General features: G+C 39.6%; 1 protein-coding gene across 1 annotated transcript in view; it reads left to right on the top strand.

Annotated features, from left to right (window-relative positions):
- The first annotated feature begins 257 nt into the window (after positions 1-257).
- si (sucrase-isomaltase) overlaps positions 258-19,554 on the top strand; it is a 69,765-nt gene continuing 50,468 nt past the window's right edge. Inside the window, exons 1-15 of the mRNA XM_068708737.1 lie at positions 258-302; positions 1,659-1,782; positions 3,189-3,274; positions 3,587-3,707; positions 5,226-5,335; positions 5,688-5,839; positions 8,501-8,672; positions 9,516-9,615; positions 10,061-10,173; positions 10,310-10,435; positions 12,649-12,780; positions 13,017-13,136; positions 17,349-17,462; positions 18,035-18,119; positions 18,765-18,882. Coding sequence (XP_068564838.1) covers positions 1,659-1,782; positions 3,189-3,274; positions 3,587-3,707; positions 5,226-5,335; positions 5,688-5,839; positions 8,501-8,672; positions 9,516-9,615; positions 10,061-10,173; positions 10,310-10,435; positions 12,649-12,780; positions 13,017-13,136; positions 17,349-17,462; positions 18,035-18,119; positions 18,765-18,882 — 1,673 coding nt within the window. The 5' untranslated portion in view covers positions 258-302. The remainder of the gene's footprint in view (positions 303-1,658; positions 1,783-3,188; positions 3,275-3,586; positions 3,708-5,225; positions 5,336-5,687; positions 5,840-8,500; positions 8,673-9,515; positions 9,616-10,060; positions 10,174-10,309; positions 10,436-12,648; positions 12,781-13,016; positions 13,137-17,348; positions 17,463-18,034; positions 18,120-18,764; positions 18,883-19,554) is intronic.

Below are 19,554 nucleotides of genomic sequence, written 5' to 3'. Positions count from 1 at the left end.
AAACTCTGTGGAATCAAACATGATAGCGGGATTGATTGTAACAAGCTGATATGGGGATTTATCTGACATTTTATGGCTCCGGGGTCTGCATGCTCAGAATGTAAAACACACGCACGCACGCACGCACACACACACACACACACACACACACACACACACACACACACACACACACACACACACACACACACAGCAGTAAAGGAGTGGTGAGCCCCTATGACCACAATACAGCCTGTGGATTATAAGGTGCTATCTCACTTGAACTCAAAAGCACTTTGCCCTGAACATTGGAGAGCGCCAAGGTAAGACTGCAGCTGCAGGCCGTCTAGCTGTTCAAATAAAAAAACAAATCTTTAAAATACGATGCTGGGATTATAACTGTGATGCCAGTGGGATTACATTTTAATAACTACAATATTGACGTATTAATGTGATGAATAAATAAAACCGGATGCATTCGAAAAACTTCTTGTTACAGATACAGACTTGCTTTCAACCTCCTGTAGATTACAGATGTTTGTATTATGCAGTAGTATCCACATTACTGTAGATAGACGGTGACCAAGTTTGTGAATGATAATGTTGGTTAAGTGTAGCTCTTTGCTTAACACAGCTTTCTAATCCAATCTAAATAATCAAATGTATATAGACAGATGTCTATGGAGGCTTCGAATACTGATGTGTCGACCGATTTTTTTGTCAGCTGTACACGGCACTGATCCACATTTTTTTTTACACCAGTCTTGAACATAATTACAGGTGACAAACCTCCTCTTGACATTAACTTTTAAGAATGTGTCTCAAAGTAACCAGTGAACAAAAAGTAAAAAGTTCAAAAGCAATATCAGATAATACTCTAAACTGCCTGCACTCATGGGAATCCAAACACTGGAGCCAAAAAGTGCCCCTGCTTTTTTTACGTGTGTGCTTCTACGCTTATCAGGATGTCTGTGAGTTGGGAGAAGTAAAATGATATGCTGTTATGGGCGGAAGCTATTTTTAGGCACTTAGTGTCAGCTAAAGGGAAGAAGAGAGAGGCTAAAAGGTTTGTACTGTATGAATGTGTGTGCTTGTGTGCCTCGGTGTTGCATTGCATGTTTGCAGGCGATTATCGGTGCTTCTGTATGGTGTGCAGGGGGGCATGCACACGTTTGACTCTCTGTCTCTCTCTTTGCCCTCGCCTGCTCTTCACAGCACATTAAACAGGAGGGCTATGAGCCTCTCATTCACCCAAATAGACACATACCCACACACATTCACCTTGTTTTTGTCTCTAAGAGTAAATTGGAGTGAAGCCTAATCACTTGAGAGATATGATGGGTGCCTTTTCAAGATTAGGCCCAGCCTGTCGTGCAGTTTTGTTGACTCCCTGTTTCTCTTTTTTTTAAGTCTTAATTTATTCATTTTTCATTTTATTGTGTTTTTTTTCAACTTCACAAAGCTATCGCAGAGTCCAAGGTCAATACAAGGAAAATATATGCGTGTGTTTACTATAGTTTGCTTGTTTTGTGCGTGTGTGTGTCCTGCCAATGGGCCTCATTAAGCAGAGAAGTTTGAGACCTTTGAGACCTTGCCTCTAGTAAACTTGGTGTCATGATTGGGTGTTAATGATGTTGGCCTTTGTAATCACTCTTTTTGTATGTGTGCATTTGTGTTAGATGGGGAAAAGGCGGTTCTCAGGTTTGGAGGTGACCCTAATGGTCATGTTTGCGTTGATGTCCGCGGTAGCCATCGTTCTCGTAGTCCTGTTTGTCACCGGAGAACCTGGGGTCCTTAAAGATGGTAGGTGAACATCCTTACACATACATAAAGATATGTAAAGTTGAACCCAAAGCATTCACCATGTCCCCCCTATATTTGCAAAACTGTTAATGCTACTTAGCCTCTGCAAGTGTCTGGAATCATGCCATCAAGTTGGCTTTGGAGTGAGACAAGAGCACCTTATCCCATTTTCCGGGTAACTTGGATTGATCTTACTTTCAAGAATAGTTACGAAAATATTAGTTTTCTGTGGAACCAAGACTTTATAGAAATCTAGCTTTGCTCTAAGACCAAAGCTCATTAAAAGACCCATGTTCAGCCATAGTTCAAGAAAAAAGTGCCTTTCAGTTTGTATTATTTTGAATGGGACAAAATGTTGTTTATGGTCAGGTAACCTGCGTTGAAATGGTAAAGAACCATGGTCCCCCATTATAATGTTAGTTTTTTGACCCATCCATCCACCTGCACAGGGTGGATGCTGTTCTATAATAACGTCACCTCACTTACTCCTTCCCATCATAACTACTCCTGCCTCTAGAGGGCTTTGCGTAAATGACTTATTCTGTCACTTCTCTCAGTCAACCTTTTTCAAAGACAGGCAGCAACCTCAAGTTCTAAAAAGTGGGGACAATGAGAGGTGCCTTGAACTTGCATTCTCTCTACTTGTCAATAGGGGGCGACTCCTCTACTTGCTAAAAATAAGTCTGATTGTATGGAAGTCTATGAAAAACTTGACGAACTGACTTGATTTATTACCTCAATAAACATTGTAAACATGAGTTTATGGTCTTCTTCAATACAGCATGATGTCCAATTTGTGAATTAAGATCAGTTTAGGGTAATATAGACGATAAAGCAGTGTATGTTTTAGGGCGTGGCTACCTTGTGATTGACAGATCCCTATCAGAGCCGTATACAGCGCCTCTACGTCACTCCTCCACAATTCAAATATGGTCATTTCCGTTCACTGGTTGCAAAAAACCAAGATGGCGACATCCAAAATGCCAACTCGAGGTTTCAAAACTGCAGTCCACAAACCAATTGGTGACATCACAACAACTATATCCAATTCTTATATACAGTCTATGTTCGAAGCAGATAGTTTGGCTTGTCAGAGTAAGAAAATAACGGGTGTATTTAATAACATGAATGATGGCTGCATTCTACTCGGGACGTCCTGGTATTGTGCATGCTGGCTGACAGGAATAGCTTACGGCAACAATTAATGGAACCGAGCCATCGCTAATGTAAGCAATTTCACCTGTGCTTTTCCTACTATGACATGTCAAAATGTCTGCTGTGAAAAAGGTCTATTGGTGAGTGCCATCATCAGCTCATTGCTCAAATGATTATAAATCTTAAATTAGTAAGCGGCTTAGTTGTCACTGTGAAGTTTTGTTTCAAGTAAACATTTCATCTTTTGGCAGAAACTACTGAAGTATTCGTTCCTCAGTGTCCCAGCATTCCTTTGGCTGAAAGAGTAGACTGTTTCCCTGATGCTGGAGCCTCAAAGGTATGAGCCACTACCATTTCCAAGAATGCAAAGTAATGTTTATGGAGAAGGTATTTTTCAAACACCTTTAACCGAAAGAGTTGGAGATTCTGCGATGACTGGTTTCCTTACAACTCAATTGTTACTCGGACCATTGTCACAATTAAAATGGTGTAGTTCGTAATGATTTCTGTTACCCTGGTTATAATGATGACAAGAACAATGGCAATGATGACGATAACGCAACAAACATTGTTTAAAGTAGCAGCAATGGCAATAATGACAATGTGGATGACAATAATGACAACAGCATCCACCTCCCTGCTCGAACAGCTGCAATGTGAGCAGCGTGGATGTTGCTGGAGCCCACTGGACGAGAGAAATGTCCCCTGGTGTTTCTTCTCAACCAACCATGGATACACAGCGGAATCAGTGGAGAAACCGAGTCCTTATGGTAAATCCCCATTTCTCCTCTCTCTATCCTGCTCTTCCACTCATGCAGTCTTGGCTTTCTATTTAACTTATTTTTTAATTCTAAATGCTCCGCATTCCTTCAATTTGTCTGTCTTTCTTCCTCACATCGTTTTTCAATTTTCACTGACTTTACCTAAGGCAAGCTTTTCTGTGAAATATGACATGGATGGCATATCAGAAAATATGATTGACTTTGCAACATGCATGTTTTTCCATTTTCTGCTTGATTTCACTGCCTTATGTGAACACAGTTATTGTGTAAAAGCACAAAGAAACATTAGACATTTTCTATCAATATTTTTGGTGACATTTTGAATAGCATAACATTTTATGAAAAGAATGTTATGCTGAATAGCATAACATTTTATGAAAAGAAAATATACATGAAAAGAAAATATACATTTGCACTATATATATATATATATATATATATATATATATATATACACATATACACACACTTATGTGGACTGAGAGGAATGTTATCAAAAACAATAATTTATCTTGCTCTGCCTGAGATAGTTTTAATGTTACTCAACAGGGATTTTAACCACAGAAACAAATAATACACTCCTTATATAAGTTTAACGGTCTTCACATATTGTTACATTCTGCCATGGTCTCCCTCAAGGCTACTATGCAAACTACCCACGTTTACCTCCAGGACAACTGTGGACTCTGAAAGCATATTGCACCCTTTGATGTATTCCCAGGTTATACATTTACCAATATGATCAGTGTTTCAATGGATTCTTTTGAAAGCTCACCTGATGAGTATTATGAGTGCTAGAACTGAAAACTATTGCAGTGTATTCTCATTGCTGCAGTTCACTTATCATTGTAGGGAATAGTAAGTCATTTTTTTTAATTAAATGTTGTATTTTTTTCATTTTAATGCATTTATGTTGCCCCAATAACTAATGTGGTTGGTGCACACCACATCCACAAATTGAATACAGAATATTGGTCAGGTCAAGTATTAGAGCAAGAGTTCGACATTCTGGGAGTCTTGTCGTAACCATGATGTTGCCAGGTAACTCGCAGCGCATAAAATCACAATGTATAGTTGTTATACTTAGGTTTTTGTATGGGTTAAATAAACAAGATATACACATAATAATTAGTGAGCTTTATAAAGGTGATGGATTTTGTTACTTTCGGTCAGAGACAGGCTTGCCGCTGTTCCATTTCCAGTCTTTATGCTAAGCTAAGCTAATCAGCTGCTGGCATTTGCTTCATATTTACTGTACAGACATGGGAGTGGTACCAGTCTTCTCACCCTTCACAGCGATTTAAATTTAGTTTGACATTTTGGGAAGTTATACTATTCACTCTCATGCTAACTTTCCTGACTTCTTTGTGCTTTGATGGAAATAATGACTGCAAATATAATTACTATAGTTCCACAATAAGAGTACTGTTTTAGGTATAGATAGATTTCCTAAAGTGGATATTTTTAACTGTACTGTAACCTTTCCCCTCGTCTTTAATTTTGTAGTGATGACAGCCCAACTGAAGAGAATGGCTTCTCCTTCCTTATTTGGGGCTGATATACAAGAGCTGTCATTTCACGCAGAAATGCAGTCAAACAATCGACTCCGATTTAAGGTACACACTGACACCAGACACCGACACAGACACCACCTCTGTAAAACACCTTTTTACTCACAAATTCACACTAAATTATCACACACACACACACACACACACACACACACACACACACACACACACACACAAGTAGACAGCAACAGAGGGAATTGTGAGATAAATCTAGTCTAGTCGAATTCATTTTAAAAGTAGTTTTCATCAAAGCATGTTAAACATAAATGCTGGGCAGAACAAAAGAGGACAAAAATAGCGATGTACACAACAAAGTATGAACATGACCGTGAAATATGAGGCCACCCTCACTCTGCCTGTATGGTTGTTTCTCTCTTCTCTCCCTCTCTCTCCTCAGATCTATGATGCCCAGAGGCAGAGGTTTGAAGTCCCCCATGAGCACATCAGCAGCCTCACCAGTGACCCCTCCAGCCCCATCAGCAACACACTGGAGATGACACACAAACCCTTTGGTCTTACTGTACGCAGGAAGGAGAACAAAAAAGTCCTGTGAGTGCTCAGTAAACGTGTGTGTGTGTGTGTGTGTGTGTGTGTGTGTGTGTGTGTGTGTGTGTGTGTGTGTGTGTTCATTGTGTATTTGTGTTGGGCAGGGACATGGTTGTTCATAAGAATTACAATATCACATTGTTTTCCATCTGGACAGTGAAGGATACCCTGCTATGTGTTATAATATACTACATGTATATGTAGGATATACTGTACTACTGTATGGCTGCAGCTGGAGAGAGGGCTGATGTGTGAAACATGCATGGTAGCAGGATACTGTTATGGTAAGTTTTATTAGAAGATACTGAAAGTCATGCTCACAGTTGACTGTGTGGATATATGTCTGGGGACAAAACACAGCCTGTGCCATAGTGTCCAAAATTGTATTATTTTATTAGAAGACTAGCTTCTTTTTTACACTAACCAGTTCCATTTGAGAAATGTCAATACATTAACGTTGATTCTTTGTATCTCATTTAAGGCACTTATGTCAGAATCCCTCTATAGTGTTGCACCACATAATGTCATTGTCTTGCATTATTTTCTACATAATGATGGAACACCTTGCCATGTTACATGTCAGTTTCCCACAGCAGTAAATAATTATGTTCATGTAGAACCAGGCCACTTCGTTAGCCCTGGGTGACAGTGGGTGATCCATTACCCGTTAGAGTTGTGTGCCCCCCCCCCCCCACACACACACACATTTTCTATTAAAAAGGCATTGAACCATTATTATCATTGATGCAGTATAGAATATGGCACTTTGCGAAAAATAGGGCTTTTGAGCGCACAGCAACCCTGTTTGCATTACTACTATGTGGTGCTCAGGGTTAAATACCACCACGATGACCTTATACACTAAAGGCTGTTTTGTACATCACTGTGTTCTGTATTTGTGAATCAGAGCTGATTGCCATTCATGGTACATGACAAACACCTTGCAAGAAAAAAAACTTGTATCTTTAATTTAGAGGAGTCAGAAGTCTATTTCATGGGAAGGTGAAAGCTTCTCTTTTGACCATTTTAACTGAGACCTATGTCAGACAGGTCCTAACATATAGCAGCAACAGTACATGCCTTCTTTCCTTGTATTCCAATTATATGATTTTAGAGCTAAATATCTGAGTTTTTACACACATTTTAAGACTTTATAGTCTTTGTGAAATACATCACATGACAAACTTTGGCTTGCTTCACGTATCGGCGTATTAACCAGCATTGTCTTTCTCAACACCGCACATGACCTCCAGCCAGAGGCAGGGAGATTGCAGCTATTTAGTAATCAAATTGCTCTAACTTTGTTTTGCTTTCCCTGTCGCTACAGGGCCAAATGTTAATCACCATTATGACTATGTGTTTTGTAGTGTATTTGGGTGATAGGTCAGACTTTGGGTTTTTTTAAGAGCCTCTTTCTGTTAAGATTATAATTCATTCATTTGAAAAGGTGAAATTCTCTTCCCTGTATTATAGTTGTCCCATAGGACACACCGCCTAGGAACTCACCTTAGTTTAGAGGTCAGGCTAAGGTATCTGCCAGGCACAAAAATACAAAAAAAAATATTAACACCCACACCAGCAAATTAAATGATCTCACAGGACCTTTGTAGAAGTGTTCACTAGCATTTAGGTAGAATACCAGCATTTAAGGAAGGAGGGCGAGTAAGTTTCAAATGGCTTCATTGTTTAGCCTATTACAACATGCTATAGATTGAATAGTTTACTTGTATTCCTACATTTCTGGACCTCGTTGGAATTGTAGGAAAATCATTTGGTCCAATAATTTGCCACACTGCAGTTTTTGCATCACTTGGTTTTGTTTTGTTCCTTCTTTGGCAGCTGTTAGCGTTATCAAAAGCAGTCTTGCATGTTTTTATGACAACTTGATAATCAATTCATAGACACCTGACCACTGCATCACCACTAAGAAGACCATCAATTAAAGTGATAACAAGGTTCATAAATCACATCTCATAACATAAAATTGCAGTCATCCTGTTTATTAAGGTCTCATTTCCTCAGATATCCATAGTTCCAATAAAAGAAGTAGATAGTGAGTGTGTGCACACAGGGTAATGACACTTCTAATCATTCTACACTTTGACCTTTCTGACTCGTGTGTGGGCATTATCTTCTCATAATAAAAAGATAATTGTGAATTCAAAAAATCGTATTGACTGAAAAGTTACAACAAGCATCATCTTATGACTAAAAATGTAAATGTACCAAAAAAAAAAAAGTTATTTTGGGTCCATTTGAGTGTTTGTGTTGTCATGACTTTTCATAAAAATGTATTTTGACTGTATTTACAACCTTCACTAATATATTTTGTATCTATATCTGCATTGTGGCAGCTGTATACAGCTAGAGTATTTCAACCACCAGTGTATGTCTTGTTTTGAAGGCTAGAGAAATGCTACCCAGAGGGCTTATTAGAGCTTGATGGGATGGTCTTTCTTTCCCATCTCTTTTTTCTTTTTTTCCTTTCTGCAACTCAACTCCTCAACACGCCATCGTTTTGTTCCCACTCCCCCTCTCTCTTATCACTGCATCTCACTCTCACTTTCTTTCTTATGTCTTTGTCTCTCACCAGCTCCCTCTCTTTTTTTCACATTCCAGACCAGTTCTTTTGTTTGAAAACTGTTTTACTCTTTTTTTTTTCAGGTTTGACACTACAATGGCTCCACTGGTGTTTGCAGACCAGTACCTACAGATGTCGGCTAAGCTTCCATCCCATAATATTTATGGCCTGGGGGAGCATGTTCATCAACGGTATCGCCATGACACAAACTGGAAAACCTGGCCCATCTTCACCAGAGATGCTTTCCCTAATGGGGTGAGTATAAGACATCAGCAAATCATTTTTAATGCCACTGAACTTGACGTTATGCATGGTTTAAAACACACTTGTGTATGCATATCTACATACATTTGAGATGATAAATACAGTGTATTTGCATCTATACAGTATGTTTACCCCCATTTGTTTTTTTTTTCGGTTACTGCGGCAAACAGATTGTGTGCTCAAAGGCATACACAGGTCTACCTAGGATGAGTGTGTGTGCGCATGTTAGGGCTGGGTGGTATGACCAAAAATGTGTATCACGGTATTTTGTAAGATTATACCGGTTTCACGGTATATCACGGTATTTTTTTTTCGCATTAATGCATTAACTAATTAACAAGCTGTACCCAGCATGCTGTTCGGCAGTGAAATTTTATAAATGTACAATTATTAGTGTTACAAATTGTTTATGTGTCACAAACTGTTGTGTGTCGTGGTGTTGCCCTGTTAAAGAGCGTTAGTTGTGGGTTATTAATTGTTGTGTTATAAAGTTATAACCATAATTTAGGGGTCCCTCTCACTACATAATTAGCTCCAACCGTAGCACTCCTCGCGGTGAACAATATATTACTTCCTGTTGAAGAGTGACGGTATATGAAAAATTCATATCATACGGGCAATTAAAACCGGTATACCGGTTACCGCCCAGCTCTAGCGCATGTATTCAAGTGTCATGTTAACGTGTGCTCCTGACATGTATGTTTTTGAATGCCTTGTGAGCTGATGAGGCAGTGAGCTCGCCCCCTCAGTTTCAGTAAGTCTCCCACATCCCCCTGCACCTGACACCTCTTCTATATATCCCCTCATCCACCTTTCCCTCTGCCTTCCCCGCAGGGAACTCATAACCTCTATGGACACTATCCCTTCTTCCTCTGTCTGGAAGACGAGAGTGGAAAATCATTCGGGGTCTTTCTCATGAACAGCAATGCTATGGGTGAACACACACACACACACACGCACACACACACACACACACACATACATGCATGCACATGCAGGTGAAACCATGCAATGAAGTTAACAGACACAAAAACATAATACACAAAAAGAACAGTGTCATGAACATACATAGGCAGCTAAATCATTGGGAAACGAGAGCCATTTGAAAATGGTTCAAGGGCATGAACCATCAGTTATACCTCTTCCTACCAACAAAAATGGATATACTGTTGCCTTAATCAAAAAACTGTGCTGACAACTCAAAGAGAATATTGCATGGCTCTGTATTATATAAGGAGATGACTGAAAGCGATGGGAATGCCCGCTGCCATGTTTCTCTTGCTCATGTATACTTTTTTTGCCTCTCATAGATTGTCATGGCTGATACACAGATTATGTGCATCTGTTCATGTGTGAACCTTTCCATGGCTTTTTTCCAGAGGTGACTTTGCAGCCCGCTCCTGCTGTGACTTACAGGACGATTGGAGGAGTACTTGACTTCTACATTCTCTTTGGAGATACGCCAGAACAAGTGGTCCAGGAGTTTCTTGTGGTGAGGAACCAATAATTATTTATTTTGCTTTAAAAAGGTATACATAATACTGTACATAGGAATATACAGGTTGTTTGTGAGTTGCCTAGGAATATTAATATTAAATCAAACAATATGTCCAAATTCTGTTGTCCAGCTCACTGGCAGGCCCGTCATTCCCCCCTACTGGTCCCTGGGTTTCCAGCTTTCTCGGTGGGACTATGGCAGCCTGAGTGAGGTCAAGAATACAGTGGAGAGGAATCGTGCCGTGGCCCTCCCATATGTAAGATGCTGTCTGCTTGCTTTTCTTTCAGTTCATTTATTTAGGCTGTCTATAGGCAGTATGTCCGACAATGTGCGTGTCAATCTGAAATGGCTATCAAGGCTATTTCTGCCACTGCAGTCTGTGGTTTTGTGTCCATATTCTTGTGATGGAAATGTGAAATAACTGTTCTTTACAAATTTAAAAGAGATATAACTATCCATGATGTCTCATGTATTTCAGGTGCATGAATGTACACGTGTTTGGCACTTTCACCCTCAATAGCTCAGCTCTATGCTGTAAATCTCCAGCAGAAACATTCTTGTCACATTGTGTTTGCACAGTGTTAATCATCACAATAAATTTCTATCACACTAGGTGTAAGGTGGAGCTGCAGGCTCTCCATTCAATTCTGATGGTTCTGATATTGTGACAAAGAGGAATGAGCAATCTGTTACCGAGAAATCTACGTGACAAAATCCAACCTGAGAAGCATGCAATAATTATCAATCAGCTAGTCTGAGAAAGGAAAACATGTAGTTTCCTTTGCAAGGCAAAGAATGCAAATCTGGGATAAAATGAATCAAATTGAATTTGACCTCAGATGTCAAAATTTAAAAAGGAGGCTGGATTCTCCTTTTCTTAACTGTCTGAAGTCATGTTGTGATATTGCGTAGTACGTGCAGTGGGAATTTCTTTGCTGTATAGCTTTTGGGATGATGGTAGTGGGGGGTGGGATCGATACTTCACCTTAAGCACCCCTTGTTAAATTTGAACCACTCATGCACTACTGTGTGGTTCCAGAGGCAAGAGCCTCAACCACTACACTACATGTGAAGACGTGATATGAAGGGTGAAGCAGGAGTTCGACAGACCGTCAGAGTGATGGGGATGGCCTTTAGCTTAGACGGGGTAATCCAGCTTTCTGTCAAATAATGGAGAGTCTTCTGGGCTCTATAGGTTCAATCCCAGGACGACTATTTTTCGAGCGTCACTGAATGTTAGCGCTGATCAAAGATCAATCGACCGAGTTCCTTTCATTATCTCATTCATCCTGATCTGAATGTTAAAACGACTCCAACACCTCTTCCCTTCTGAGACATTTGATAAATACCAGCTCTGGTTGACATTTTCTTGGGAACGAGTCTTAGTGCTTATCTTCGTCTGAGCTTGCGAATAGTAACTCTAAAAAGTCCCCTCCACACAGAGCACTGATGTTTGATGCCATTTATTTTCCTTAATTACTAAGGTTAACTCCTAATCCAAATCTTTATATGTCCCCATAAAACACTTCAACAGTATCACAACTCAGCAAAGACTGCACCAATCAAGGACACAGTTTGAACTCTTATTTAAGGATAAAATGCAAATACATTTCTAACCCATCTCAATCTTCAATCTCTCTTTCATATCCGTAGACATTAGCATGCAGCTGCTTCCTCTCCTGCTGTACTCAGGGACATATTTGATAACCATTAGATAGACCACAGAGGGCATTATCACATTCTCCCTAATATGTCTGGAGCTGATTACCATTAGAGGAAGGATCTGGCAGAACCTTCCAAACCATCTGCTCTATCGATATGAAGTAGATTTTGGCAGACAACAGACAGACAGAGCAAGCATAGAGTCACACCCTGAGAAAAAAACAAAAGAAATAATGTGCATTCTCATTGTCCTCCCAAGGTTTAGCAGCACATTAGCCAAGTTGTTAGCACTCACGTAAGGTCTACAACAAAATCCAGCAAAGGAAGGTCAAACAAGATAGCAGTTAAAATGTGTTATTTTTGTTTTCTTTTTCACAGTACAAATGGTTTTGTATTTACCATCCATGCTGAGATGGGAATACAGTGTTAGGAGAACCTGTCAAAGTCATTTTGAAGATGCTGAATTTTGAGTGTATGTGTTCATGTTATGCATAGAAGTGGAAGCATGAGTGGGTACATTTAAGAAGCATTAAAAGTCATTTTTAATTCATTACATTAATGCAAGATGCAAATATTATTTTAATACATGGAAGCCATGCCAGTATTTCAGCATTTCCAATTAAGCTTTGAATATCTAATGACATCTAACCTATTTGAAGTAAACTCATCAAGGTATTCATAAACCATGCAGTATTCCAAAAGAATATTTCAAAGCGAGACTAGAAAACTTTTTTTGGATTTTAGTTTTCATGAACTGCGTATTAATATACATTGCATGTATATGAAGTGTTTCTTCTACCCATGCAGGACATTCAGTACACTGACATTGACTACATGGAGGATAAGAAAGATTTCACATATGACAAAGTCAAGTTCAGCGAGCTGCCTCAGTTCGCCGACTACCTTCATGCGAAAGGACAGAAATACATCCTCATCCTGGTAAGAAGCACTTTATTACAAGTAAAGCAAAGTCTTCGTCATGTATTACTGGCCAAATGTTGGCAGCTGTGACATCGGGTTGATAAAATCCAGCTGTAAAGAAGAATGTATACATATATGATCCCACAATGTGTTTTTCTTAAATCAAGTCTGCAACACTAACACGTTAACAGTTATTTTCAAAAGGCATTTGTTGGTGTTCTGTCCTATTCTCAAATATATTCCTCTGCCCCCAGGATCCTGCAATAGCGACCAGTAAGAGGGTAGGGGATTCCCCATACCTCTCCTATGACCGGGGGACTGAGAAGAACGCCTGGATCACTGAATCGGATGGGAAAACTCCACTGTTAGGAGAGGTGAGCTGCATTTGGGTGCAAGAGATAAATGGAACATGCGCAGAGATGAGGCAATACTCTTAGTGGCCATTGCTTAGATACTCAAAGATGTCCCTCCTCCAGATGGTAATGGCTCTTTAATACCAGGCTTCGATAACATGCATGTCCACTGTCTGCAGCTTGTGTAAAAGGATCATCACAGTGATATTCCAACATATTCCCATGCCAATGTAGTAAATAACGCAGCTTGGTCAGTGGCACTAGGCGTCAAACTAGGACGCTCTTCGTACCCCTCTTGAGTCAGATTTGGTCTTGTCAGTGGTTATGTGACGCTGGGTACATGTATAGCATTAGGTTTAGACACCAAAACCACTTGCTTAGGTTTAGGAAAAGAGGTCATTGACACTAAGGGCTCACATGACTATGGACTTTCATGACCAAATGTCAACTTTACTATTAGATTTGCACAGGAATTTTGGAATATCTTGCTCTTTAAAACTACATCAGCGAAAGGTACACAAGTTTGAGGGGTTCACTTTCAGTTCCATTTAGCATTACAATTGGCAACAGACATGATTTAAACAACCTTATCATGGCATTATTGTTGCCAGAAGTCTGTCTTCTCAAGAATTGCCAAACTGTTGGGAATTGCATACACTACAGCATATGGATTTTACACAGAAAAATGTGGTTATCAAAACACATTCAGTCAGCCATAGAGTCCCAGAGCAATAGTCTTAAAAACAGCTTGTGCTGAGACTTGTTCTAGGATAAGTAAAAGATAAGAAATAAAAAAACTAATCACCAGACTGAACATAGATGTTGGAAAATTCTTTAAAATGTCCTACTACATTGACCGAAACCTTTTATTATTTACCAACTACTCTCTACGCTATGTGGTTGCGTGGGAACTACAACATAGTGTTTTAATACAAATATCTCTGGTATCTCTGGGCTTCTATGTGTAAATTATATAACAGTGTATGCAGACACATCACCAAGCCATGCTTCCATTCCACTTTGTCAGTTGTAAAGGCAGGTGAAAGTGTTGTATTAGTATGGAAATGGTTTTATGGCCCATGTTTGCCTTTAAGCACTAATCGAACCTTGTATTGTACAATGTTGTTGTGGTATACAGTCCAGGTCTAGCTTTTGTGAAACAAATACTTAAGATGATTCCAGGAACATTAGCTTAATCCTACTAACTCAAACCCCAGAGGTAGACTTTGCCATCTCACAGGTGCTTTATTCTTTATTCTAATTTCCCACAACTTTGTAAATCATTTGGTTCTCAATGATTTCAAATCATTGTTTTCTCTTCCGTTTTAATTAGTGCTTTCTAAAAATACGAATGTATTGGGTTCCTGGGAACCAAAGTCAAAACCACCCAATTTTGACTATGCAGTTTAAAGAGATAAAGACTTTATTAGATGCAGCTATTGATTGTTATGTACTTATTTGTTTATTGTTTAACATGGGTCCTAATTAAAAGTATGACCAACTGCAAGGGAGGGTAGGGACACTGATTTTGAAGGGGATAGATACAGAGATTTCCTCATATGTGCAAACATATGTGCAAATCAAGAGAAACAATTCGTAATCCGTAGCAGAATCAGGAGTCCAAACTGAAGCAGTTTTTGACTACTTGAGGCCTATAACCGACAGTTAAGATTAGTAATGAGTCAATGAAGGTATGCAATTTGTCAATAAAATACGTTTTTAAAAATTGTGAAATCACTGCAACCATAATAATAGGTACTCGAGCATACAGACATAACAGAGTACAAAAATAGAAGGTATGATGGGTCCAGCAGTATGCCAGATTAACCGTGGACAAACAGACAGAGAGATGCACACTCACACACATGAGAGAATACATAATCTCCTGGTAGAAATAATATGTTGAGGAGAAACAAGTTAAAATGTTGCTATAATGGTTGTTTCTTACAGTAGTTTATTCTAGTCGGTAGTCCTTGAATGTCAAATATGTTGGTAGGATGATCAATTCTAATAATCTATGCAATACAAGGATATTAGCCTGAAGATATCTATTAAAGAATGAGCATGAATTGAGTAAATTTATAATGTTGGGCAAGATAACTCCTCAAATAATTTAGGACCTTGCTGAATCCATTACTAAAAAATTAAAACTGCCTTGAAGGTCCATTTTGCAATCGAGTATTAGAGCCTACACATTATACAATATGTCATGCAACATAAGCATAAATATATGCATTTGCTGTGTGTACGCAACCATATGTGTAACTGGCTCTCCACAGTTCCCTAATGGGAGTTCAAGCCTCCCGTATGTTGTGTTTTGATCCTTCTCCCCGCAGAGCACATGTTTAAAAAGCTCTCCCCTGCAGAGACAGGTGGAGGTGAGGGGTTAAAGTCTGCGGCTCCCAAGCTTTTATAGTGTTGCTTTTGGTTATGCACACGATTAGGCCCAGTCCTTCGGCTAATCGCCTTTTCATGCTGTTTATAACAGGTCAAACATATGCATTGATTCCGCATTAGTGTTTAATCTTAAAATGTTCTGCATCGACGCACCACAGATTAGGTGTGCAAGTGTGTGTGGGAGAGATAAAGAGAGAAAGAAAAAGTCAGTCTGTGTGTACATATAAGTGTATCCATTTCTCTAAACAAGAAGCTTTTCTTGCTTGTTTGTGCTTTATGTCTGTGCATGCATGTGTAGGATTATAATTGATTCTAATTTATTTCCATATGAAGTATGTGTCCTGGTTATGAAAACAGTGGGGTCTTTGCAAAACGACCTCTGTGGTAGATCTGTCAGTGACAAAGAAGATACAGAGACAGGCTGGTATTTAGTCTGCTCTTAAGACAGCTAATTGCTCGCAAAAGATAAAAGCTTTTCCTGGTGGCCCATATGTTTCAGTGTACGAGTAGAATCATAGCAGGACTTCACTCACACAATAAACAAAGCAGCAAGGACAGAAAAGAGGCTATGCGGGTTGAAAGGGGTTAAAGGTAGGAATGACAGACAGTAACATGGGCTGAGAAAAAGGCAGGTGAAAAGGGAAAACAGACAGTCACAAATAATAGATTTGAGAGTAATGTACAGAGATACAGACTGGTTGTCTTCTGTATGGTGGAGTGACAGGGAGGTACACAGGAAGTCAGTCACATTGAGAGACAAGAGACAAAAAGACAGACTAACGGGTAAACACAAAAAAGTCTTTCCACCTTCCGTCATGTCTGTCTCTTTGTTGGAGCAGAGGCATAGATGGGCAGACTGGAGAGCAATAAAACAGTTATAAAAAGATATAAAAGAGATAAAAGAATAAAGAACTGATTGGAAACGGTTAGATTGCAACAGTGAGGGACTATCAACAAGCTCTGACCTTGGAGTTCTGACCACCTGCCAAAAACATCTGCCTATAAATCTGTGTGAGCATACATAAGCATGATTCATGTCTTTGCTACAAACTGGGTTGTAAAGTCACTGGCAGTGGAAGTAAAAAAGGTAGAAAGATAGCTAGCATGGAGCAACCTTGAGATTTAATATCTACTGTGCTCTACAGGAGGGGTTCACACACAGAAACACTCTCACACACACATTCACAAAATCTCCGCCTTTCTCTGTGGATTAATCATTTTTCTCAATACATGCCATTAAGGACGACTTCTAACACACAGTCACGTCTAGAGATTTCTATTACATTATCGATTCCTCCTCTGCTCTCTTCTTCAACTCTCCCATCTCTCTCTCTCTCTCTCTCTCTCTCTCTCTCTCTCTCTCTCTCTCTCTCTCTCTCTCTCTCTCTCTCTCTCTCTCTCTCTCTCTCTCTCTCTCTCTCTCTCTCATCAATCCCTTCCTCTCCTATACTTCAGCTCTGTTCTGATCTTTTTTCTTTGTCACATCCACATCTTTAAGCTGTTTCTCTGACATTTCCATGGGCCTAGTTTTTGCTTTAGTGGAGCTCTCTACACCTTCGCCCTCATGCTCATGCTCCTTCAAATTGTATACCAGTATGATATTGTGTAGGCTTGATTCTCGCTTAATTAACTACATGTTATAAATGCTTTTTTGAATGAAATAAAACAGGAGAACAAGAAAAAGTCAAAAAAGTACAGCATTGTACTTTGGCGAAACTGAAGTGGATACCATCAGTAGGGGAGCTCACGTGCCAAACTAATGTTCTCAGAGTTTTGCTCCAAAACTATTCAAATGTGCTTGTAAAAAACACATTTCTCACATGCTCTCCCTCTCAGGTGTGGCCAGGACAGACTGTATTTCCAGACTACACCAGCCAAAACTGCATCGACTGGTGGGTTGATGAGTATGAGCGATTCTCTAAGGAGATCAAACATGACGCCCTCTGGATTGTAAGTCAATTTTAAAACACATAAAATGAAGGTGTGTTTCCACTGATTAGCTGTCCGCCAACCCAAAATCCTGACACCGACATTATTCTGCAGCCAATTACGTGCACACAGGGGCAGTGAGCTTACTTTTTTTGTATTTTTCGGTGGCGACTACTTCACTGTGGGTTGGACATTGGAGGCCAATACAGAGCACCAAACACAGGCTTACAAAAAAAAAACAGGATGGAATTCATATTATGTATAGTTAAAGGGTCCTCCGCAGAAAATGTTGATTTGGTTCATTCATTACTACAACACACACAAATTAACATCTTACTTCAAACACCATAGCACATCCCAGGTCACTTTGTTTATCCAAGAGGTGAAATAAAATGTAAAAATCAGAATCAGCTTTATCGATTCTGATTTTCATCAAAATCTACATATATAACAGAGTCTACTTTTTAATATATGATGATCACCTAAGTGGAATAATCCTGGATACATAACACTGTTCAAGCATGTTGCAAATAATTTGAATTATAAGTTTAAAATTATTATAATTGTTACAATGTCCTCTGATGCACTTCCAGGACATGAATGAGGTGGCTAGTTTCCAGAAAGGATCAAATAAGGGCTGTGCTGATAACAACCTCAACTACCCTCCCTACACTCCAAGTAAGACACTTTTGTTTATATGTTCTGCACTATAATACTATTATGCATTTGCTTTTCTTGCACAGTTTTGATATGCACAATATCTATGTGCCTTTAGAGACACGGTTGAGTCTCAAAACATTGTCATGGCAGCATTGTTTGCCCTTGCATACACACCAGTCATAAATCTACATACCTGCAAAGATACAGAGGAAGTCATGGGCTTGCTGCTTGAAGCCCAACTGTTGTGCACAAGTTGATAAATCCGTCACAATAGCTCATAAAGTAAGTTCAGGTCCAGAGGAAAACTCATCTAAAATAGCGGGTCCCCAGTGAGGGATTTTGAAAATGACTCTTCTGCCATGTCTTTTATTCCGACTGTGTCCCAGACAGGATGATCATAACTGGAAAAGGCATGCTCCCCTGATGCCACCTTTTTATTGCACTCCTCCTTAGTCATCCTCCTTCTCCATTGCTCTGGCTGTCTCTCATTTCCTCATTGTTCACACTTCCTATTGCTGTATATATCAGTGTCTCCCTTTCTTCTGTGCTGTTTCCATGCTTTTCTCCTCTTCCATCACTGCATCCTATGTTTTGTATTCATTCCATGCCTCTGCTCACCTTACTCCAATCTCTTTACCTTCTCCATCTTTTCGCTCCCCACAGAGATTCTGGATGAGGTGATGTACAGTAAGACGCTGTGTATGGATGCCAAGCAGGCCTGGGGGAACCACTATGATGTCCACAGTCTGTATGGCTACTCTATGGTGCTGGCTACTGAAAAGTGAGTACATTCACAAGGAGTTTGGCCAACTCGTGCCGAGGGCGCCAACTTGCTGCAACCCCTCCAGAGCAATGAGGCATTGGAAAACTCAAAGTGTGTTGTGTAATGTCAGAACAATGCGACACACAGGAATTTTAATGTTAAGTGCAGTAGAATCATTGGCTGCTGAGAAATGGCAACATAATAGTGGAGCTGAAATGGAAAAAAAAAAGAAGGCGCAATGGTGAAATCTGTCAGTTCAGTGCAGCCCAGTGAGTTATGCCCTCGGCTAAATCAAAGCCTGTGACTCTTGCAGACCATTTCAAGTCGTATCCCATGTGATAAGTGCGGAAATATGTTTTAATGAGTCCGGATCCCAGGGTGAGTGAATGAATTTCTCATCTGGGTCCGGCGCTGAAACAGTTTAAAAGAGCCCATTACTTACACAAACCTACAGAGAGGCATCAATGTGATTATAGGATGCAATGATAATTATTGAGATATGGAAATTGATGGAGCTTTAAGCAGGCTAATGTTGATTTATGCTTTATTTATAGATATAGAGGAAGGACACTCAGTATTGTTATAATCAACATCTGATAGTTAAGTGCACACGCTAGTTTGAGTACAAACATTCAGCCTGTATACCTACACATCTAGTTTAGTCTATGCATAATATCATGTGCATGCAAG

The sequence above is a fragment of the Cebidichthys violaceus genome, unplaced genomic scaffold (genome assembly GCF_023349555.1).
Source record: "Cebidichthys violaceus isolate CVI_PGR_0920_01 unplaced genomic scaffold, fCebVio1.0.p SCAF_1, whole genome shotgun sequence".
NCBI lineage: Eukaryota > Metazoa > Chordata > Actinopteri > Perciformes > Stichaeidae > Cebidichthys > Cebidichthys violaceus.
The sequence above is the reverse complement of the archived record's forward strand: the minus strand, read 5'-3'. Positions and strand labels throughout refer to the sequence as shown.